Source organism: Tamandua tetradactyla, chromosome 6, assembly GCF_023851605.1.
Source record: "Tamandua tetradactyla isolate mTamTet1 chromosome 6, mTamTet1.pri, whole genome shotgun sequence".
Lineage (NCBI taxonomy): Eukaryota > Metazoa > Chordata > Mammalia > Pilosa > Myrmecophagidae > Tamandua > Tamandua tetradactyla.
In genome coordinates this window covers 28807307-28825731 of record NC_135332.1, presented here as the reverse complement: position 1 = coordinate 28825731, position 18425 = coordinate 28807307, and the positions used below count along the sequence as shown (strand labels likewise).

Sequence of the window (18425 nt, the reverse complement as noted above, 5' to 3'; positions counted from 1 at the left end):
AGAGAGTCACTCTGAGGACATAAATGAGTTTAGACCTTTTATATATCAGTAATAGGACTTCTATATGCATCACATGTGACTGTAGGCTTTTAGGACTAGAGAGAGATTTTATTTATTAATGAGGAAAATTAGTGATCAGAGATGTGAAGTGACTTCTATAAAGCTACAGTGCAAGTCAGCGTCAAAAGTGGTGAGACAAGGACTCAGGTCGCCTGCCTCCCAATCCAAAGTTCTTACTACTGTATCACACCTCCTTATGGGTTGTTGATTGATTTTAGCCAAAACTTTGTGTACATATAAGGGTGATGTTCTAGTTTGCTAGCTGCTGGAATGCAACACACCAGAGATGATTGGCTTTTAATAAAAGGGGATTTATTTTGTTAGTACTTCAGGGGAAAGGCAGCTAACTTTCCACTGAGGTTCTTTCTTATGTGGCACAGGATGGTCTCTTCTGGCTTCTCTCCAGGCCCCTTGGTTCCAACAACTTTCCCCAGGGTGATTCCTTTCTGCATCTCCAAAGGCCTGGGCTGAGCTACGAGTGCTGAGATGAGGTATGCTGAGCTGCTTGGGCTGTGCTACTTGCACTCTCTCATTTAAGCACCAGCCAATTAAGTCAAACGCCATTCCTTGCAGCAGACATGCCTCCTAGCCGACTGCAGATGAAAATCAGCAACAGATGAGGTTCACATACCATTGGCTCATGTCCGCAGCAACAAAACTAGGTACATTCACCTGGCCAAGTTAACAACTGACTCTAACTACCGCAGGTGACATAAGAGTGGTAGATATATCCAGGGAATTGTTTTTGCCTTCATCTGTCCATACCCCATATACTTTTTATTCTTTCTTTTAATACATTTTTGAGTGCCTATTATTGCCAGTACTACTCTAGGCATTGCTTTTCAAGTTCATAGGCCCTTCTGTACATACCCCAGCATGTGAGAACAGACCCCCAGACTCCTGGAACCCTATGCTTGGAGCCCTCCAGACACTCCTGGCAGTTCTTCCCCAAGTTCCCAGCACTAAGATGTCATTTATTTCTGTCTCCCTTCCCCTGCAGAGGTAAGAATGGAAGTGGGTTAGAAAAAGATTACTCTTATTCAGGGGATTTGCCCTTCCTCCATAATATGGTATGGAGGGAGAGGGGAAATCACAAATAGCCTGAAATTCCCTTTTAGGATTATTGCTTGATTTAGCCATCTGCGACAAAAGTAGAGCAAGAAAGGCAAGGGATTAGTTCTAGAATTAGCTTAAACAGTGGAATGCATGGGTTTCTTTTGTGTCTGAGCCAGGATGAGCAATATCTCTTCCTGAGCATATCTCTAGAATAAGGAGTCTGGAGCAGGCAGTAAGAGGTAAAGGAAAAGGCTTTCAGCAGCAGGGATGGCTGGAAGGATAGATGAGAAAGAACAACAGCTAGGAGAAGAAAGTCATGTAGGACAGTAATAATGAATCACTTTTTGGTTGGAAACAACTCGTATTTTAATGGCCTTAATTTCAACAGAGGTGAGAACTGCTCCCTAGGAGAAACAGGTACATAAAAGGCTTCCTGAGGACTTCCAGTTCATATTGAGGTTAGGCACTTTCTTGCTTTAGGGACACTGCACTGGGGTGGACTCCGTGATAAAGGAGGTTCAATACAAAGAACAGTCCTCGCCAGGATTCTGCTAGGTTTCATACGTCCTTTCCAGGGTTATCACACAGCTTGGAAAAAGTGGCCATAACTAACCCCAGTGGAGATGGGTAGTAATTCATTTTCTGAGTCAATAACAACTCTGTGAGTTAGGTACCAATTGCCCCCTTTCTATAGATGAGGAAAAGAAATGGAACAAAGATGTGAACTCAGGCACTATAGCACTCTTAGCCACTATGCAAGAGCCATGGATAGTTAACTCTTGGAGTGACAGAGAAGTCTGCTAATATAGTTACCTAAAGATCAGTCAAGAACATTTCTTAGAAAGTCAATATTCTTGGTTTTTTCCATGTTACCTTATCTTGGATAATTCACTTCTGTTGCTCCCCATGCTCTCAACTTCCAGGAAGGAAGGTATAATATAACCACGTGGCAAACCAACTACTTGTGTCATTCCAAAGCATCATATTGCTTAGAATCGGATTCTCCCAATTCTCCAGAAGGACTTTCATTGCCTAAATCAACTGTACTTCCCCTAGAATGTAGGTTTTCAAGTAGAATTTCACAAGTTCCAATCTTTGATGGCATTTTCTACTGGGAGAAAAAAAAAGGCATGCATATGCCCCATTGCTTATAGGGAATCCCATTTCCTTTGGGATCCATTTGGAAGTTTCAATAGCACAACAAAGGATTCCAGAAACCCCTTGTATTTGGAGAAACGGGAAATTAACTTTGCCCTCTGCCTTATAATTTCATCTGGGATTCTACCCATCTATTCATTGAATAAATACTATTGTGTCTACTACATGCAAAACTGTTCTTCATAAAGCTTAGCCCCTAACCACCTTATTCCTTCCTCTAATTGCACAAGTTCCTTCTGCTTTCTCATATCACCAGGGAAACATCTTTTCATCTGTGCTGGTTTGAAAGGATGTATGGACCCTAGAAAAGCCAGTTTTAATCAAAATCCCATTTCGTAAAGGCAGAATAATCCCTATTCATACTGCATGTTTGAATCTGTAATTAGATCATCTCCCCAGAGATGTAAACCAACAAGAGTGGTTGTTAAACTGGATTAGGGGGGATGTGTCTCCACCCATTTGGGTGGGTCTTGATTGGTTTAGTGGAGTTCTATAAAAGAGGAAACATTTTGGAGAATGGGAGATTAGGAGAGAACAGAGAATGCTGCAACACCATGAAGCAGACAGTCCATGAGCCAGCAACCTTTGGAGATGAAGGAAAATGCCTCCCAGGGAGCTTCATGAAGCTGGAAACCAGGAGAGAAAGCTGGCAGATGATGCCGTGTTCATCATGTGCCCTTCCAGCTGAGAGAGAAGCCCTGACTATGTTCGCCATGTGCCTTCTCACTTGAGAGAGAAACCCTGAACTTCATCGGCCTTCTTGAACCAAGGTATCTTTCCCTGGATGCCTTAGATTGGACATTTCTATAGACTTGTTTTAATTGGGACATTTTCTCGGCCTTAGAACTGTAAACTAGCAACTTATTAAATTCCCTTTTTAAAAGCCATTCTGTTCCTGATATATTGCATTCCTGCACCTAGCAAACTAGAACATCATCCTTCGCTTTTTTCTTTCATGAAATATGAACTGCTAGGGTTGTAAGATTAAGAAATATTCTTGCTAGGGTTATTTTCTCAGCAGGAGTTAATTAGGTAGGAGAATAATAGGAATTTTCTAAAAGAGCAGTTAATAAAAAAATTTATAATCCATCTCAGTATAAATTAAATGGTATTGACTCCCCTTATTAAAATCCAGGCTGCTGTGGAACAACTTTGCGTTCCCTGAATGATCAGAGAGTGGACAGAGATGATCTGGGATGTGTTGGCTACCGAATGAGGCCAACATGACTCAACAATGGAGCAGATAATCCCAAATGGACTGGGTTAATGTCCTGAATTAATCAATAATCACTCCTCCATGGAGTGGGGTTTCAATACTTCAGTGGGGAGACCAGTAAAAAGAATTCAAGCTACATTTTCTAGGGCGTAGAGTGGGTAGACAGGAGTAGATAAGAAATAGATATTTCTCATTTTAATGCTTAATATATTTTTTTTAACTTTTTTTGGTGGGGAGGGAGTGCATGGTCCAGGAATCTAACCCGGGTCTCCCGCATGAAAGGCAAGCATTCTACCATTGAACCACCCGTGCACCCTTAATATATATTTTTAACTGATACATACAGAAGGCTCCTAATTTTATTTCACTATTATTGTGTTATTCTATAAGTTCAGTGCTGTAGCTAAGACTTGTGGGGACATTTTACCCTTGAAGAATTTAAGGTATAATTAAAATTAAGGCAAAACATATGACCTCCAAGCCCAAAAGTAGTCTCTCTCCCACTAGCACTTTACCTGGATTTTTTGTGGCAAGTCTATTGCAGCCTTTAAGCTCTTCTATGTATGGCCATAGCGCCTAACATTTCATTGCAAAATATTTTAAGTGTGTGCTCACTAAACACTAATTGGCACAATAAAATAACTAGGGAATAAGTGTTGAGAGTATTTGCCATTCAGTAATGATTACAGTATTAGATTTTCCATGATGATCTCAACAGTGTAATAGCTGAATATGAGGCAGTACGGCATAGCGGTTACCTCCCTGGGTTCTGGAGTTTGATTTCTTGGAATTTGAATTCCAGTTCTGCTGTGTGATCTTAGATAAATTACATTCTTAATTTCCCTATGCCCCAACTACATACCTACAACAGGAATTTTATTCTTGTTTTCTGTGAGAATGAATTGAGCTAATAAATGTAAAAGGCTTGGAAAAAGGCCTGTTCGTGGTAAACAACTTCTAAGTATAAGCCATTTTTGGATGACAATATTAAACCTATGAATCGTTCTCAAAATGGCAAACAAAAAAGATTTTCATCAGTTCACGTATCTTTTGTTTCAGGAAACATAGACCTCATTACCTCCCTTAACGGACAGTAAGGAATAATTTCCTTCACATGGTACAGATGGCAAAACTAGGGCTCAGGTTTAAGGTTACCTGACATATCGAGGTCAGAAAGAACCCTCAAATTATTCATTCTCGCCCTTTATGTGATATCTAAGTACCTTCGACCTACTCTAAGCAGTGAATTAAAGCACTTGTCTCAGAGCTCTCCAACTTCAGAAGGAAAACATCTTATTCTTTACCGAAAGTAAGGTGCAGCAATGTTCCAAACATAAACATGCAGCAACCCAAACTGGGCAAGGGCTCCGTGCGCAAGCGCAGTTCGTGCTCTAGTCCTCGCCCGAGCGCTAGAAAAAAAAAGTTCCGGGCGCGTGAGAGCCGTGCTTTTCATCCTACCACAACGCTACCTTTTGCGCACGCGCAACCGGCCTCGACCCTGCCCCTAACCCCCACGCGCACGTGCGCGTCCGCGCAGCGCAAACACTTCGGCAGAGGGCGCGCGCCCTGGAAAATTCCACTCGGAGCTAGCCCCGCCCAATGCGTCTTCTCCCTTTCTCACGCGCTTCACTCTCAGCTTCCATCCCAGCGGCCTTTGCGTGAACAAAATGGCAGCGCCTATGCCACGGGGATTGTTTTACTTACCCAGGGTTTGGTGCTGGTGGTCTCACCAGGTGGGTAGGAACTGAGCAGATAGGACCCAAAGATCTGGAGAAAGGGGACGGAGTGAGTAGAGGGAAATAATCGTTTTGTAGTTGTCATTGGTGCTCTTGGACACTACAGATCTGATTTAGGCTGGGAAAGAGTTTGGGGTAGACGGGACCTGGTTTCTCAGTTCAGTGGCTGAGTAACGAAGTCCTGGGCGGGCCCAAGATGGTGAGCGAGTACGCGAGGATTGAGTTTCTTCCTGTCAGGGGGTTTACTGAAGGGAGCGAAGTAATGGCTTGGAAGGTGGGCTAGCTTCTTGATTTTCATGAATATGGTGCTAAATGAACAGTAGCTAGAAAGGAGGGATTTCCACATCGTCACTGTCCCTGTCTTAGCAAACTTTATGATCAGAAAGAAAAGCTCTCCGCCCCTGGGACTTTAAGGAGCTCATGGTCAATAGGGAAAGAGGACAGAATAAAATTAACGTGAGGCTCTCAATAGAATGAGTAGATTATAATCTGAGTAGATGTGGAGAAGGTGTCAAGAAGAGAATGCTTAAACAATAACCTTCCGTTTATTTCAGTCTTGGGTTCGTATTTAAGTTCCCCATTAAATACAGTTCTTTGAAAGCAGAAGCCTTACTTTAATCAACTTTTCATCCCTAGGAGTTAGCGAAAGTCCTGTTATGTAGAAGGGTTCATGGAAGACGTTAAGTAAATGTTGAATAATGTTAATAAAAGTTGCTTACTGGCTTCTAGTAAGAGGTACCTGTAAGTTAGGTAATAATGTATTTTTCCTCTGATAAATGGCTTTATGATTGTTCCTCAGTCATTCTTTGACTGATTCTTTCTATAAGGCTTTACTTAGAGCTTGTTCAAGATAGACTTTCCCCCCAGGTTATCTGTACTTAATCTTTTTCTCACCTTCCAGCCAGCCCGGGTGACTCAGTCTGCAGCTGTAATTCCAGTGAGAACTGCAAAACGTTTTACACCCCCTGTTTATGAATCCAAATACAAAACAGAAAAGGAGTTTATAGAACATATGCGGAAAGCAGGATTGGTCATTCCTCAGGAACGTATGGAGCGTCCCATACATCTAGCCTGTACAGGTGAGGTATGGTATTTCTGGGACTCGCACCCAATCCCCTTCTGTCAGAGATCTTCTGGGAAGTAGAATGACTGGAATATAATTGACAGCATTAAGTTAACCACAAAAACAGTTCAGTCTCAATAATGATTAACCTTATATATATTTAATGGGTCATCTTTGATCTTGTTTATACACTATTCCAACAAGACAAGGATGAAATCTCCCCATTTTGTGGAAGTGAAAAGTGAGGCTTTGAGGAGAGACTTAAATTATTTTATTCCATACTTCTAATGAAACATGTATCCCTCCGCATGCAAGTCTCTTTCTTTACACTTTATATCCAGGATTCCTCCCAATATTATAATATCTCAAGGTGACTTTTTCTCAGTCTTTTCAAAACTTTCTTCACTGTCTCCTTCTCTCATTACAGCTAGTATTCTTGATGCCTATGTTCCTCCTGAAGGTGATGCTCGTATGTCATCTCTTTCAAAGGAAGGACTGAAACAGAGAACTGAGCAACTGAAGAAGAATGTGGCATCACAGTTTTCGTAGGTGTCTGGGACAACTGAGAGTTCATATTAGAATAATGAGTTTCTTGTTGCTTCTTTATCCCAGAAAGACCTTTTGGGTTGAGTTTGGTATAACTTCCCGGATAACTTGACAGTATTGCTCTTCTTCTGTAATAGAGTCTGTATTTGATGTGAAGAAATGTGGGCATTTTTATTCTTAGTGTGTCAGCCTGTATTGGTAGTTTTTGTCACGCTAGTTAGGGAGTTTATTTTGGAATTTATAGGACCCTTCGTGATCACGTATTTTAAAATTTAAAATAATAGTAAATGAGAACATATTTATTAGATCCTGTTACTTTAAGAAGTCTCTTAGAGTTTATATTTCAGAGGGTAGGAAAAGCCAGGAAGGGTCAAGAAGTCAGACTTGTGGTAGAGAGTTAACTGGACCTTAGTTAAGGAGCATAACCCTGAACTTTCTTTTTATTCTCTCTTTTAGTTGAAGGGATAAAAACACTTCATATTTCTCATTTTAGCTCTGATTAAATCATAGTTTCTTCAGAGTTGTGTATAGGTTTATGTGCACAAGTAATACTGAGTCAATGTTAATTCTTCATGTGGCCATAATTTATTTCTTTAAATATAGATTTCGTCATGTTATCTTCCTTGCTTAGAACTGTTTTGTGGCTCCCTAATGACTGAAGAATAAAATCCACATTTCTTTGCATTCAAGGCATCTCATAACCTGTCTTTGCCTTGCCCTCCACTGTCATATTCTGTCCCTTTTTTTCTCACCGTAGTACTTCAACATTTCCAAATTTATTGCATTTCTTTGATTGTACTGTGCATGCTTTTACATGCCCCTTCCTTTGTCTGACAATGCCATCTCATTCCTCAAGACCCAGTTCAAGTATCTTGTCTACTTTTAAGCCTTCCCTGATTCCTTTTGGAGCTGCCTTTACTATAATTGTAATTGTATACTTTTATCTTCAAGTCTGCAAGCAATTATTTCCTTTCATGTATTTCCTTCTGGACTTTGAACTCTGTGATGGTCAAGTCCACAATAGTGAACAGAACACGTGGTTTTATCATCAAAGTGATCATTTAGGAGAGAAAAACAAGTCATTAAATACTAATTGCCCACAATTAAATAATTATTTTACGGGTATATGAAGTCCTGGTTCCATGGGAGCATGTGACAAGGAAACATGACTTGATTTGAGAGGTCAGGGAAGGTGTCCCTAAGGAAATGACATTTAAAGCTGGGACCTAATGGATAGTTTGGAGTTAACCACATAGAGGAATATTGTGAGGAAGAGCATTCTAGGGAGACAGGACAGTACAAGGAGAGACTCTGAAGTGTAAAGAACATGGTAAATGGTAAACAAATAAAGCCAGTGTGTTTGGAGAAATGAGGGCAAGAGAGGAGCCAAATGAGGCTGCAGAAATAGGCACGGCCATGCTAAGGAATTTCTCACCCTAACTTCATTCAAAAGCTTTTGGGAAACGGCAGTTTAAATGAAGAAAGGACTTGATAAAGGTTTGATCTTTCAAAATTTACTCTGCCTACAGTGTGGAGAGTGGATTGGTGTGGAAAGAAGGCAAGGGTGCATATGGGAGAACGAGTTGTGAGGCTCTGGCAGTAGTTCAGGGAAAATATGGTAGTTTAGACCAGGGAGGGGAGAAGTAGGTAGGTTTTAAAAATGTAGTATGGTAGTATTTAATTGTATCAGAGTTATACAGAGTCAAATAGTTATATAGAGCTTTTTATAAAATATTTCACTCCCCACTATTCTCTTCCATTGCCCCCTTTTCTTCTTCTTAGAGCCACTTACTCTCAACTCTTAACTGGTTATTTTGGCATTTGTCTATGTGAACTAAATAGCATATTTGTATTGGTACTAACTGAGTTTTCACTTTAGAAGATGAGAATTTAGCCCTCTAAATATGGCATATGTCCTCATATATGCATATATTTCTCATTCTCTGATCCTATTTAAAAAAAAAAACAGCTTTTTTCATCCTTTTTTTTTTGTTAACAGCTTTATTGAGATATAATTCACCCACCATACAATTCACCCATTTGAAGTGTACAAGTCAATGGTGTTAAATATATTCACTGATTTGTGCAACAATCTCCATAACAAATTGTAGGGCATTTTCATCACCCCCAAGAATCCCCATACCTCTTAGCTTTCACCCAGTCAATCTCCCTAGTTCTAACACCTCATTCCCCCAGCCCCCTCTAACCCTAGGCAACAACTAAGGCACTTTCTGTCTTAATGCATTTACCTGTTTTGGACATTTCATATAAATGGAATCATATGATAGGTGGTCCTTTGTAACTGGCTTCTTTCATTTAGCATAATGTTTTCAGTGTTCATCTATATTGTTGCATGCATCAGTACTTCATTTTTTTATTGCCAGATAAGATTTTTGTGTACCACGAATTCATCAGTTGAGAGACATTTGGATTGTTTACACATTTGGGCTATTATGAATAATGCTGCTATGAACATACATGTGCATGTATGGACATAGGTTTTCATTTATTTGGGGTATGTATCTAGGAGTGCAGTTGCTGAATCACATGGTAATTTCATTAACTTTTTGAGGAACTGCCAGACTGTTTTCCAAAAAGTGGCTGTATCATTTTATATTCCCACCAGCAAGAGGATCTATCTTTACCATCATCCTAATATTCCTTTTGCTTCTCTTTTGTGTTGTATTCCCTGTTTCCTATATCCCATGTCTTTCTCTTTCATTACTTATTCCCTTGTTTAAGTGGAGCACATTCCCCAGCAGATTCCTGACAAAGAGTACAATTGAAATTTTCTAAGTCTAAAAAAGTTGTTATTCTCTCTTGATTTCTAATGTTCCCAGGTATAGAATTGTGGGTTAGAAATAATTTTTCCCCAATTAAAAGCATTGCTTCATTATCTTTCTAACTTTCAATGTTGCTGTTGAGAAGCCCATTGTCATTCTGACTCTTGATGTTTTGTATGAAAGCTTTTTTTCTTTCTTAATGCTTATAGGTTATTTTCTTTGACCCCGGAATTCTGAAATTTCACTATGAAGAACTTTGGTCTTTATTTAGAATAGTTGATTTGAGAGAGTTTTAGATGATTAAATTTACAGGACTTGACATTTTGAAAAAATAATTGTTGAATAACTGGACAGATATAAATGGAGGATAATATAAAGTGTTATAAAAATTTTATGACGTCTCCTTCAGAAATATTATCATGCTTAATTTTACAGACTCCGGAAGATAAAAGAGTATGATGCTAATTTTAAACCAAAGGACTTTGCTGAAAAAGCTAAGGATATCTTCATTGAAGCTCACCTTTGTCTAAACAAGTAAGTGACTCCCTATCTGGTACCCATTCTATTAGCAGCAGCTATTCTTGGGCAGAGTTTTCTTTTCTTTTTTTTTCAGATGAGAGTACTAGAGTCAGAAAACTTTCTGTGGGAAATAATTAGTGAGTAAAGCTGTCCTTTTCTCCTCTCCCTGCTTTTGGGAGCTTTCACCATTTGGTCTGTCACAGCTTCACCACCAGCTAGCTATTGGGACTGTGTGGTGGAATGGCTGCTGTTTTTATCAAACCTGGTCCCTTAATTCATCGTGATCCTTTTTGTGTGTTTGTCTTGTGTCTATACATTTCCCTTTCCTTAATTCATTTGAATAAGTTTATTTTAAAATTTTTTAGCTTTTTCTTGGTTCAACCAAGGGAAAAGTCAGGATTGTTGGAGAGAGAAGAAAGTCACACGAGGAACCAGGAATGGTCTAAAGTATCAGTTCTTGCACTGTTCCTGACATTTTTTTGAGCTGTGGCAGTGACTTGGCTTTAGATAGAATCAAAACCTGAACTTTCTAATTCATAAATTATTTCTTTTTCACTTTTATTTATTTAAACTTTAAAAAAAAATTATGAAATAATTTCAAATACATAGAATAGTACCATCCAGATTAAAAATGTGTACAAGTTGTCATATTTGCTTCAGAAATCCCTAGTTTGGGGACAGAGGGGAAGAAATAAAACATTTTAGAGATAATTAAAGCCCCATCTCCCATTTCTTCATCGCTCTCCCTTCGTAGAGATAACGACTCTATCCTGGTGTCATTTCCATGCATATTTTTTATACTTTCACTGCATATATGCATCTATAAACAATATATGTTATTGTTTTATGTATTTTTATAAAAATACATCGAATGTATCATTGTATATATCCTTTATATAAAAACCTACTGTTTTTATTGTTCAACATTGTTTTTTGTATATTTGGTTTTTTTCTACCACTATTTTCTTTATTATGTTTATCATTTCTCTTTGCTTCTTTTTCTCCTTTAATGTGTTGACTTGATAAAATTTCCTTCTCCCTTTTTTAATCCCTTCACTTGTTTGGAAAGAATGCACTCTAATTCTGTTCTTTTAGTGGTTATCATTGAAATGTTTAACATGCATTCTTTTTTTAATGTTATATAATTTATTTTTACTATGCAAATACTATATTTTAATTAGAAAAGAGCACAGTGAAGAAACTGAAACCTGTCTCTGATCCCAGTACCTGCAGAATTACTTTTTAAAAAAAATTTATTTATTAATTTAAAAAAAAACAAACCAAATAAAACATCAACATATATAATCAGTAATTCACAATATCATCACTTAATTTACATATTCATAATTTCTTAGAACATTTGCATCAATTCAGAAAAAGAAATAAAAAGACAACAGAAAAAGAAATAAAATGAACACAGAAAAGAAAAAAAAGATTATACATACCATACCCCTTACCCCTCGCTTTCATTAATCACTAGCATTTCAAACTAAATTTATTTTAGCATTTGTTCCCCCTATTATTTATTTTTATTCTGTGTGTTCTACTCCTTTGTTGACAAGGTAGGTAAAAGGAGCATCAGACACAAGGTTTTCACAATCACACGCTCACATTGTGAAAGCTATATCATTATACAATCGTCATCAAGAAACATGGCTACTGGAACACTGCTCTACATTTTCAGGCAGTTCCCTCCAGCCTCTCCATTACATCTTGGATAACAAGGTGATATCTACTTAATGCATAAGAATAACCTCCAGGATAACTTCTTGATTCTGTTTGGAATCTCTCAGCCATTGACACTTAGTCTCATTTTACTCTTCCCCCTTTTGGTGGAGAAGTTTTTCTCAATCCCTTGATGCAGAATTACTTTTTAACATTTTATTTTATGTCTCTCTTAGGTCTAGTTCCCTAGAAACTAAGCCTGAGAAAGAGAGTCAGATGCACACTATTAATTGAAGTGCTCCAAGGCAAGGAAAGTGAGGGGAGCAGAGAAGAACAGGGGAAACAGCTGAGGAATGTTGGGGAAACAGCTGAGGTTTTACTTTGTTGGTGTCTTGGGGAACTCGGAGCATGGACTGTATCACAGGTTGGTCTGAATTTGAGACTATGGGGTGAGGTATTTTTACCCTGTATAAATCAGTCACTGAAAGTGGAATGTTCCTGGGAGGTGGCATTGTAACTTTCTGGGCAAGGCAGTTCCTATTTGGCTAAGTGCCTTTCTCCTGAGAAAAGGGATAGTGGTGAGGTTATCAGCAGGTACCCTTTATAGTAGCAGGAGTTTGAGTGCACTGGTCCAGTAGAAGTAGTATAGCAGGGGCACTGTCGTAGTTTCCCTGGTCTGCTATGACAAATACCACCCAAAAGGATGGCTCATAGTTGGAAGGCTAGAAGACCGAAATGAAGGAATTGGCAAAGCCGTGCTTTCTCCCAGGTCTGTAGTGTTCTGGTGCTGGCTTGCTATAGTCCTTAGGGTTCCTTGGGTTCCATCTCTGTCTCCTGCTGCATGACTATCTCTCTCTGCTCTTCTGGTTTCTGCAGGCTTCCAGCTCCTTCTGTGTGTTTTCTCTGTGTCCAGATTTCTTCTGCTCATAAAGCACTCCAGTAATTTGAACTAAGGCCTAGGCTGACTCAGTTGGCCACACCTGAATAGTATCTTAGAAGATCCTATTCATAAATGCTTCTACACCTTAAGTGATAATACATCTTCAAAGGGTCCTATTTACAAATGAGTTCATACCCATAAGAATATGAATTAAGATTAAGAACATGTCTTTATTCAGGTACATAATTCAATCTATGACAGCATTCACTACATTTTTAGGTTTTAACAAACAAAATTACATAGTATCTATTATTTTTTTAAATTTTAACATTTTGATAATATATGGTGAATATCTTTCTATTAACAAATAACATAATATTGTATTGTATATACAGATACATCACATTTATCAATAGAGGATTTCCACATCTCTTTTTGATGGAATATACTTTTATATAAGGTTTTTTTTTGGTCTTAGAAGATATAGGCATTGAACCATGATCTTATCTTCCATACATATTCATGTGTTGTACTTATATACCTCTCCCCTGCCCCCCCATGAATAATTTCTATAGTTCTCTTTCTGAGATCATGATTTTGTAGTTAGTTTTCATTTTTCAGTCTTGGAAAGATTGCAAGCTTTATTACTTCTGATGCTTGCTTGAAGCCAGGGGATAAATGTTGAAAAGCCTGACAATCAACTGATGTTGCAAACTCTCAAAGGGAGTAAAAACTTGACCTGAATGGCCTAGAATACGTACTGTAATTTAATAGAAGAGATGGTCATCTGAATATTTAATGATTTGAAAGAACTTCCTAGTCCATGTGAAGAGTGTAGTCCAAGAATAAATCAAATTTCTGCATGACTTTATGCTACATCTGTGTGTGCTTTGCAGTCCTCAGTTGTTTGTGCCAAATATTCCTTCAATACATTTCTTAATAACAACTGGACTTGGTAAGAATTGAACTTTCAGCTGCTCTGTTACCTCTGTTACTAACACATTGTGCTGCCCCTTCGTCCTAGATTTCATTATTTACAGTATAGCAGCTTCTATCTCAAGTTTTCTGTCAACTTCTATTTTCTACCTTGTTTCTCTCCTTTCTAGGTCAGATTCACTTTGTTTCAGTTTGCTAATGCTGCCCAGATGCAGTCACCAGAAATGGGCTGACTTTTATAAAGGGGATTTATTTAGTTACAAATTTAGATGAAAGGTTGGTAGCTTTCATCTGAGTTCCTCTGTCACATGGGAAGGTACACAACAACATCTGCTGGCCCTTCCTCAGCTTCCGAGTTCAAACAGCTTTCCCTGGGGAGTTCCTTTTTTCCTCTCCAAATATCTGGGTCTGAGCTCTGAGCTCTCTGTTCTGACTCTTCTTTTAAGCCTCACTCATTGCAGAAGGCACTCGGCTTACACAACTGCAAATGTAATCAGCCATAGATGAGTTTCATATGCTGATGATTTAAGTCCGCAGCAACAGAACAGAACAACTGGGCACCATCGCCTGGCTAAATTGACACCTGAACCTAACTGCTGCAGTTTGAATCTTTCACTCTGTGTAGTTTGGATATTTTAGGTGCACATAAAGTGCAAATGTTGGGTGTTTTGAGTGCAGATCAAATAATATTACCAGGATCCAGGCTCTCTGCTTCTGAATCTGTCCTCTTCCCTGTGGACTTCATTCTCAGATTCCGCATGCTGGCAACAATAGCTACCATGTCTATCTAGTAGACAATAGCTACAGCCTCCCAGATTTGGGTTTAGCAAGAAAGAAGGTGTGCTTGTCTCCCAGCAGCAACACTACAAGTTCTATTGCCTCTCCTGAGCTTGTTTACTTTTTTTTTCCCACTACACCTCCTGAACCAATCATGGTTATTATGGAAAACAATTCTCTGGGTGCTAAGTCTGAGTCACAGACTACCCCTGGTGCTGGAAGTGAAATAAATTCTGCTCCAAGCCTGGGAGAGGGATAAGGGAAGTTTCCCTATGTGGTGATTAGGTTCAGGTATCAGCTTGGCCAGGTGAAAGTACCTAGTTCTGTTGCTGTGGACATGAGCTGTTTGGCATGTGCAGCTCATCTGTTACTGATTACATCTCTGGTTGGCTAGGGGGAGTGTCTGCTGTAGTGAAAGGCGTTTGATTTAATTGGTTGTATGCTTAAATGAGAGCGCTCAAAGCAGCACTGCCCAAGCAGCTTAGCATACCTCATCTCATCTGATTGCAAATATAATCAGCCTTAGATGGATTTCATATGTTGATGATTTAAGTCCACAGCAACAGAACAACTGGGCACCATCACCTCACAGCTCAGCCCAGGCCTTTGGAGATACAGAAAGGAAGCACCCTGGGGAAAACTGTTGGAACCCAGAAGCCTGGAGAGAAGCCAACAGAGATCACCCTATGCCTTCCTGTGTAAGACAGAACCTCAGATGAAAGTTAGCTGCCTTTTCTCTGAAGAACTATAGTTTTATTTTGTTTTTAATTTTTTAATTAAAAAATATATATATAGCAGCAGACAAACACAAACATCTTAACTTATGATCATTCCGTTCTACATATATAATCAATAATTCACAATATCATCACATAGTTGCATATTCATCATCACGATCATTTCTTAGAACATGTGCATCAATTCAGAAAAAAAAATAAAAAGACAATGGAAAAAAATTCTTACATACATACTCCTTACCCCTCCCTTTCATTGATCACTAGCATTTCAATCTAAATTTGTTTTAACATTTGTTCCCCCTATTATTTATTTTTATTCCATATGTTTTACTCATCTGTTGATAAGGTAGATAAAAGGAGCATCAGACACAAGGTTTTCACAATCACACAGTCACATTGTGAAAGCTATATCATTATATAATCATCTTCAAGAAACATGGCTACTGGAACACAGCTCTACATTTTCAGGCAGTTCCCTCCAGCCTCTCCAATACATCTTTTTTTTTTTCTTTAATTTTTAATTAATTAATTTATTATTTTTTATTTTTTTATTAATTAACGGAAAAAAGAAATTAACCCAACATTTAGAAATCATACCATTCTACATATGCAATCAGTAATTCTTAACATCATCACATAGATGCATGATCATCGTTTCTTAGTACATTTGCATCGGTTTAGAAGAACTAGCAACACAACCGAAAAAGATATAGAATGTTAATATAGAGAAAAAAATAAAAGTAATAGTAAAAAACAAAACAAAACAAAACAAAAACCTATAGCTCGGATGCAGCTTCATTCAGTGTTTTAACATGATTACTTTACAATTAGGTATTATTGTGCTGTCCATTTTTTTTTAATTAATTAAAAAAAATTAACTAACACAACATTTAGAAATCATTCCATTCTACATATGCAATAAGTAATTCTTAATATCATCACATAGGTGTATGGTCATCATTTCTTAGTACATATGCATCGATTTAGAGAAAGAAATAGCAAGAAAACAGAAAAAGAAAAAATGATAATATAGAGAGAAAATAAAAATAAAAATAAAAAGTACAAAAATATATAAGAAAAAAAAAAACTATAGCTCAGATGCAGCTTCATTCAGTGTTTTAACATAATTACATTACAATTAGGTAGTATTGTGCTGACCTTTTTTTTTTTTTTAAGAAATCATACCATTCTACATATGCAATCAGTAATTCTTAACATCACATAGATGCATGATCATCGTTTCTTAGTACATTTGCATCGGTTTAGAAGAACTAGCAATATAACCAAAAAAGATATAGAATGTTAATATAGAGAAAAAAAAATAAAAGTAATAATAGTAAGAACAAAACAAAACAAAACAAAACCTATAGCTCGGATGCAGCTTCATTCAGTGTTTTAACATGATTACTTTACAATTAGGTATTATTGTGCTGTCCATTTTTGAGTTTTTGTATCTAGTCCTATTGCACAGTCTGTATCCCATCAGCTCCAATTACCCATTATCTTACCCTGTTTCTAACTCCTGCTGAACTCTGTTACCAATGACATATTCCAAGTTTATTCTCGAATGTCGATTCACATCATTGGGACCATACAGTATTTGTCTTTTAGTTTTTGGCTAGACTCACTCAGCATAATGTTCTCTAGGTCCATCCATGTTATTACATGCTTCATAAGTTTATCCTATCTTAAAGCTGCATAATATTCCATCGTATGTATATACCACAGTTTGTTTAGCCACTCGTCTGTTGATGGACATTTTGGCTGTTTCCATTTCTTTGCAATTGTAAATAACGCTGCTATAAACATTAGTGTGCAAATGTCCGTTTGAGTTTTTGCCCTTAAGTCCTTTGAGTAGATTCCCAGCAATGGTATTGCTGGGTCGTATGGCAATTCTATATTCAACTTTTTGAGGAACCGCCAAACTGCCTTCCACAGTGTTTGCACCATTTGACATTCCCACCAACAGTGGATAAGTGTGCCTCTTTCTCCGCATCCTCTCGAGCACTTGTCATTTTCTGTTTTGTTGATAATGGCCATTCTGGTGGGTGTGAGATGATATCTCATTGTGGTTTTGATTTGCATTTCTCTAATGGCCAGGGGCATTGAGCATCTCTTCATGTGCCTTTTGGCCATTTGTATTTCCTCTTCTGATCGGTGTCTGTTCAAGTCTTTTTCCCATTTTGTAATTGGGTTGGCTGTCTTTTTGTTGTTGAGTTAAACAATCTCTTTATAGATTCTGGATACTAGACCTTTATCTGATATGTCATTTCCAAATATTGTCTCCCATTGTGTAGGCTGTCTTTCTACTTTCTTGATGAAGTTCTTTGATGCACAAAAGTGTTTAATTTTGAGGAGCTCCCATTTATTTATTTATTTCTTCAGTGCTCTTGCTTTAGGTTTAAGGTCCATAAACCGCCTCCAATTGTAAGATTCATAAGATATCTCCCTACATTTTCCTCTAACTGTTTTATGGTCTTAGACCTAATGTTTAGATCTTTGATCCATTTTGAGTTAACTTTTGTATAGGGTGTGAGATATGGGTCTTCTTTCATTCTTTTGCATATGGATATCCAGTTCTCTAGGCACCATTTATTGAAGAGACTGTTCTGTCCCAGGTGAGTTGGCTTGACTGCCTTATCAAAGATCAAATGTCCATAGATGAGAGGGTCTATATCTGAGCACTCTATTCGATTCCATTGGTTGATATATCTATCTTTATGCCAATACCATGCTGTTTTGACCACTGTGGCTTCATAATATGCCTTAAAGTCAGGCAGTGTGAGACCTCCAGCTTCGTTTTTTTTCCTCAAGATGTTTTTAGCAATTCGGGGCACCCTGCCCTTCCAGATAAATTTGCTTATTTGGTTTTTCTATTTCTGAAAAATAAGTTGTTGGGATTTTGATTGGTATTGCATTGAATCTGTAAATCAATTTAGGTAGGATTGACATCTTAACTATATTTAGTCTTCCAATCCATGAACACGGTATGCCCTTCCATCTATTTAGGTCTTCTGTGATTTCTTTTAGCAGTTTTTTGTAGTTTTCTTTATATAGGATTTTTGTCTCTTTAGTTAAATTTATTCCTAGGTATTTCATTCTTTTAGTTGCAATTGTAAATGGGATTCGTTTCTTGATTTTCCCCTCAGCTTGTTCATTACTAGTGTATAGAAATGCTATAGATTTTTGAATGTTGATCTTGTAACCTGCTACTTTGCTGTACTCATTTATTAGCTCTAGTAGTTTTGTTGTGGATTTTTCCGGGTTTTCGACGTATAGTATCATATCGTCTG

General features: G+C 37.9%; 1 protein-coding gene across 2 annotated transcripts in view; it reads left to right on the top strand.

Moving 5' to 3' along the window:
• Nucleotides 1–5089: 5089 nt before the first annotated feature.
• The window catches only part of MRPL45 (mitochondrial ribosomal protein L45), a 38195-nt gene continuing 24859 nt past the window's right edge, over nucleotides 5090–18425 (top strand). For both annotated transcript variants that reach the window (XM_077164606.1, XM_077164607.1), the window contains exons 1-4: nucleotides 5090–5223; nucleotides 6128–6305; nucleotides 6717–6834; nucleotides 10054–10152. In XM_077164606.1, coding sequence (XP_077020721.1) covers nucleotides 5158–5223; nucleotides 6128–6305; nucleotides 6717–6834; nucleotides 10054–10152 — 461 coding nt within the window. In that variant the 5' untranslated portion in view covers nucleotides 5090–5157. The remainder of the gene's footprint in view (nucleotides 5224–6127; nucleotides 6306–6716; nucleotides 6835–10053; nucleotides 10153–18425) is intronic.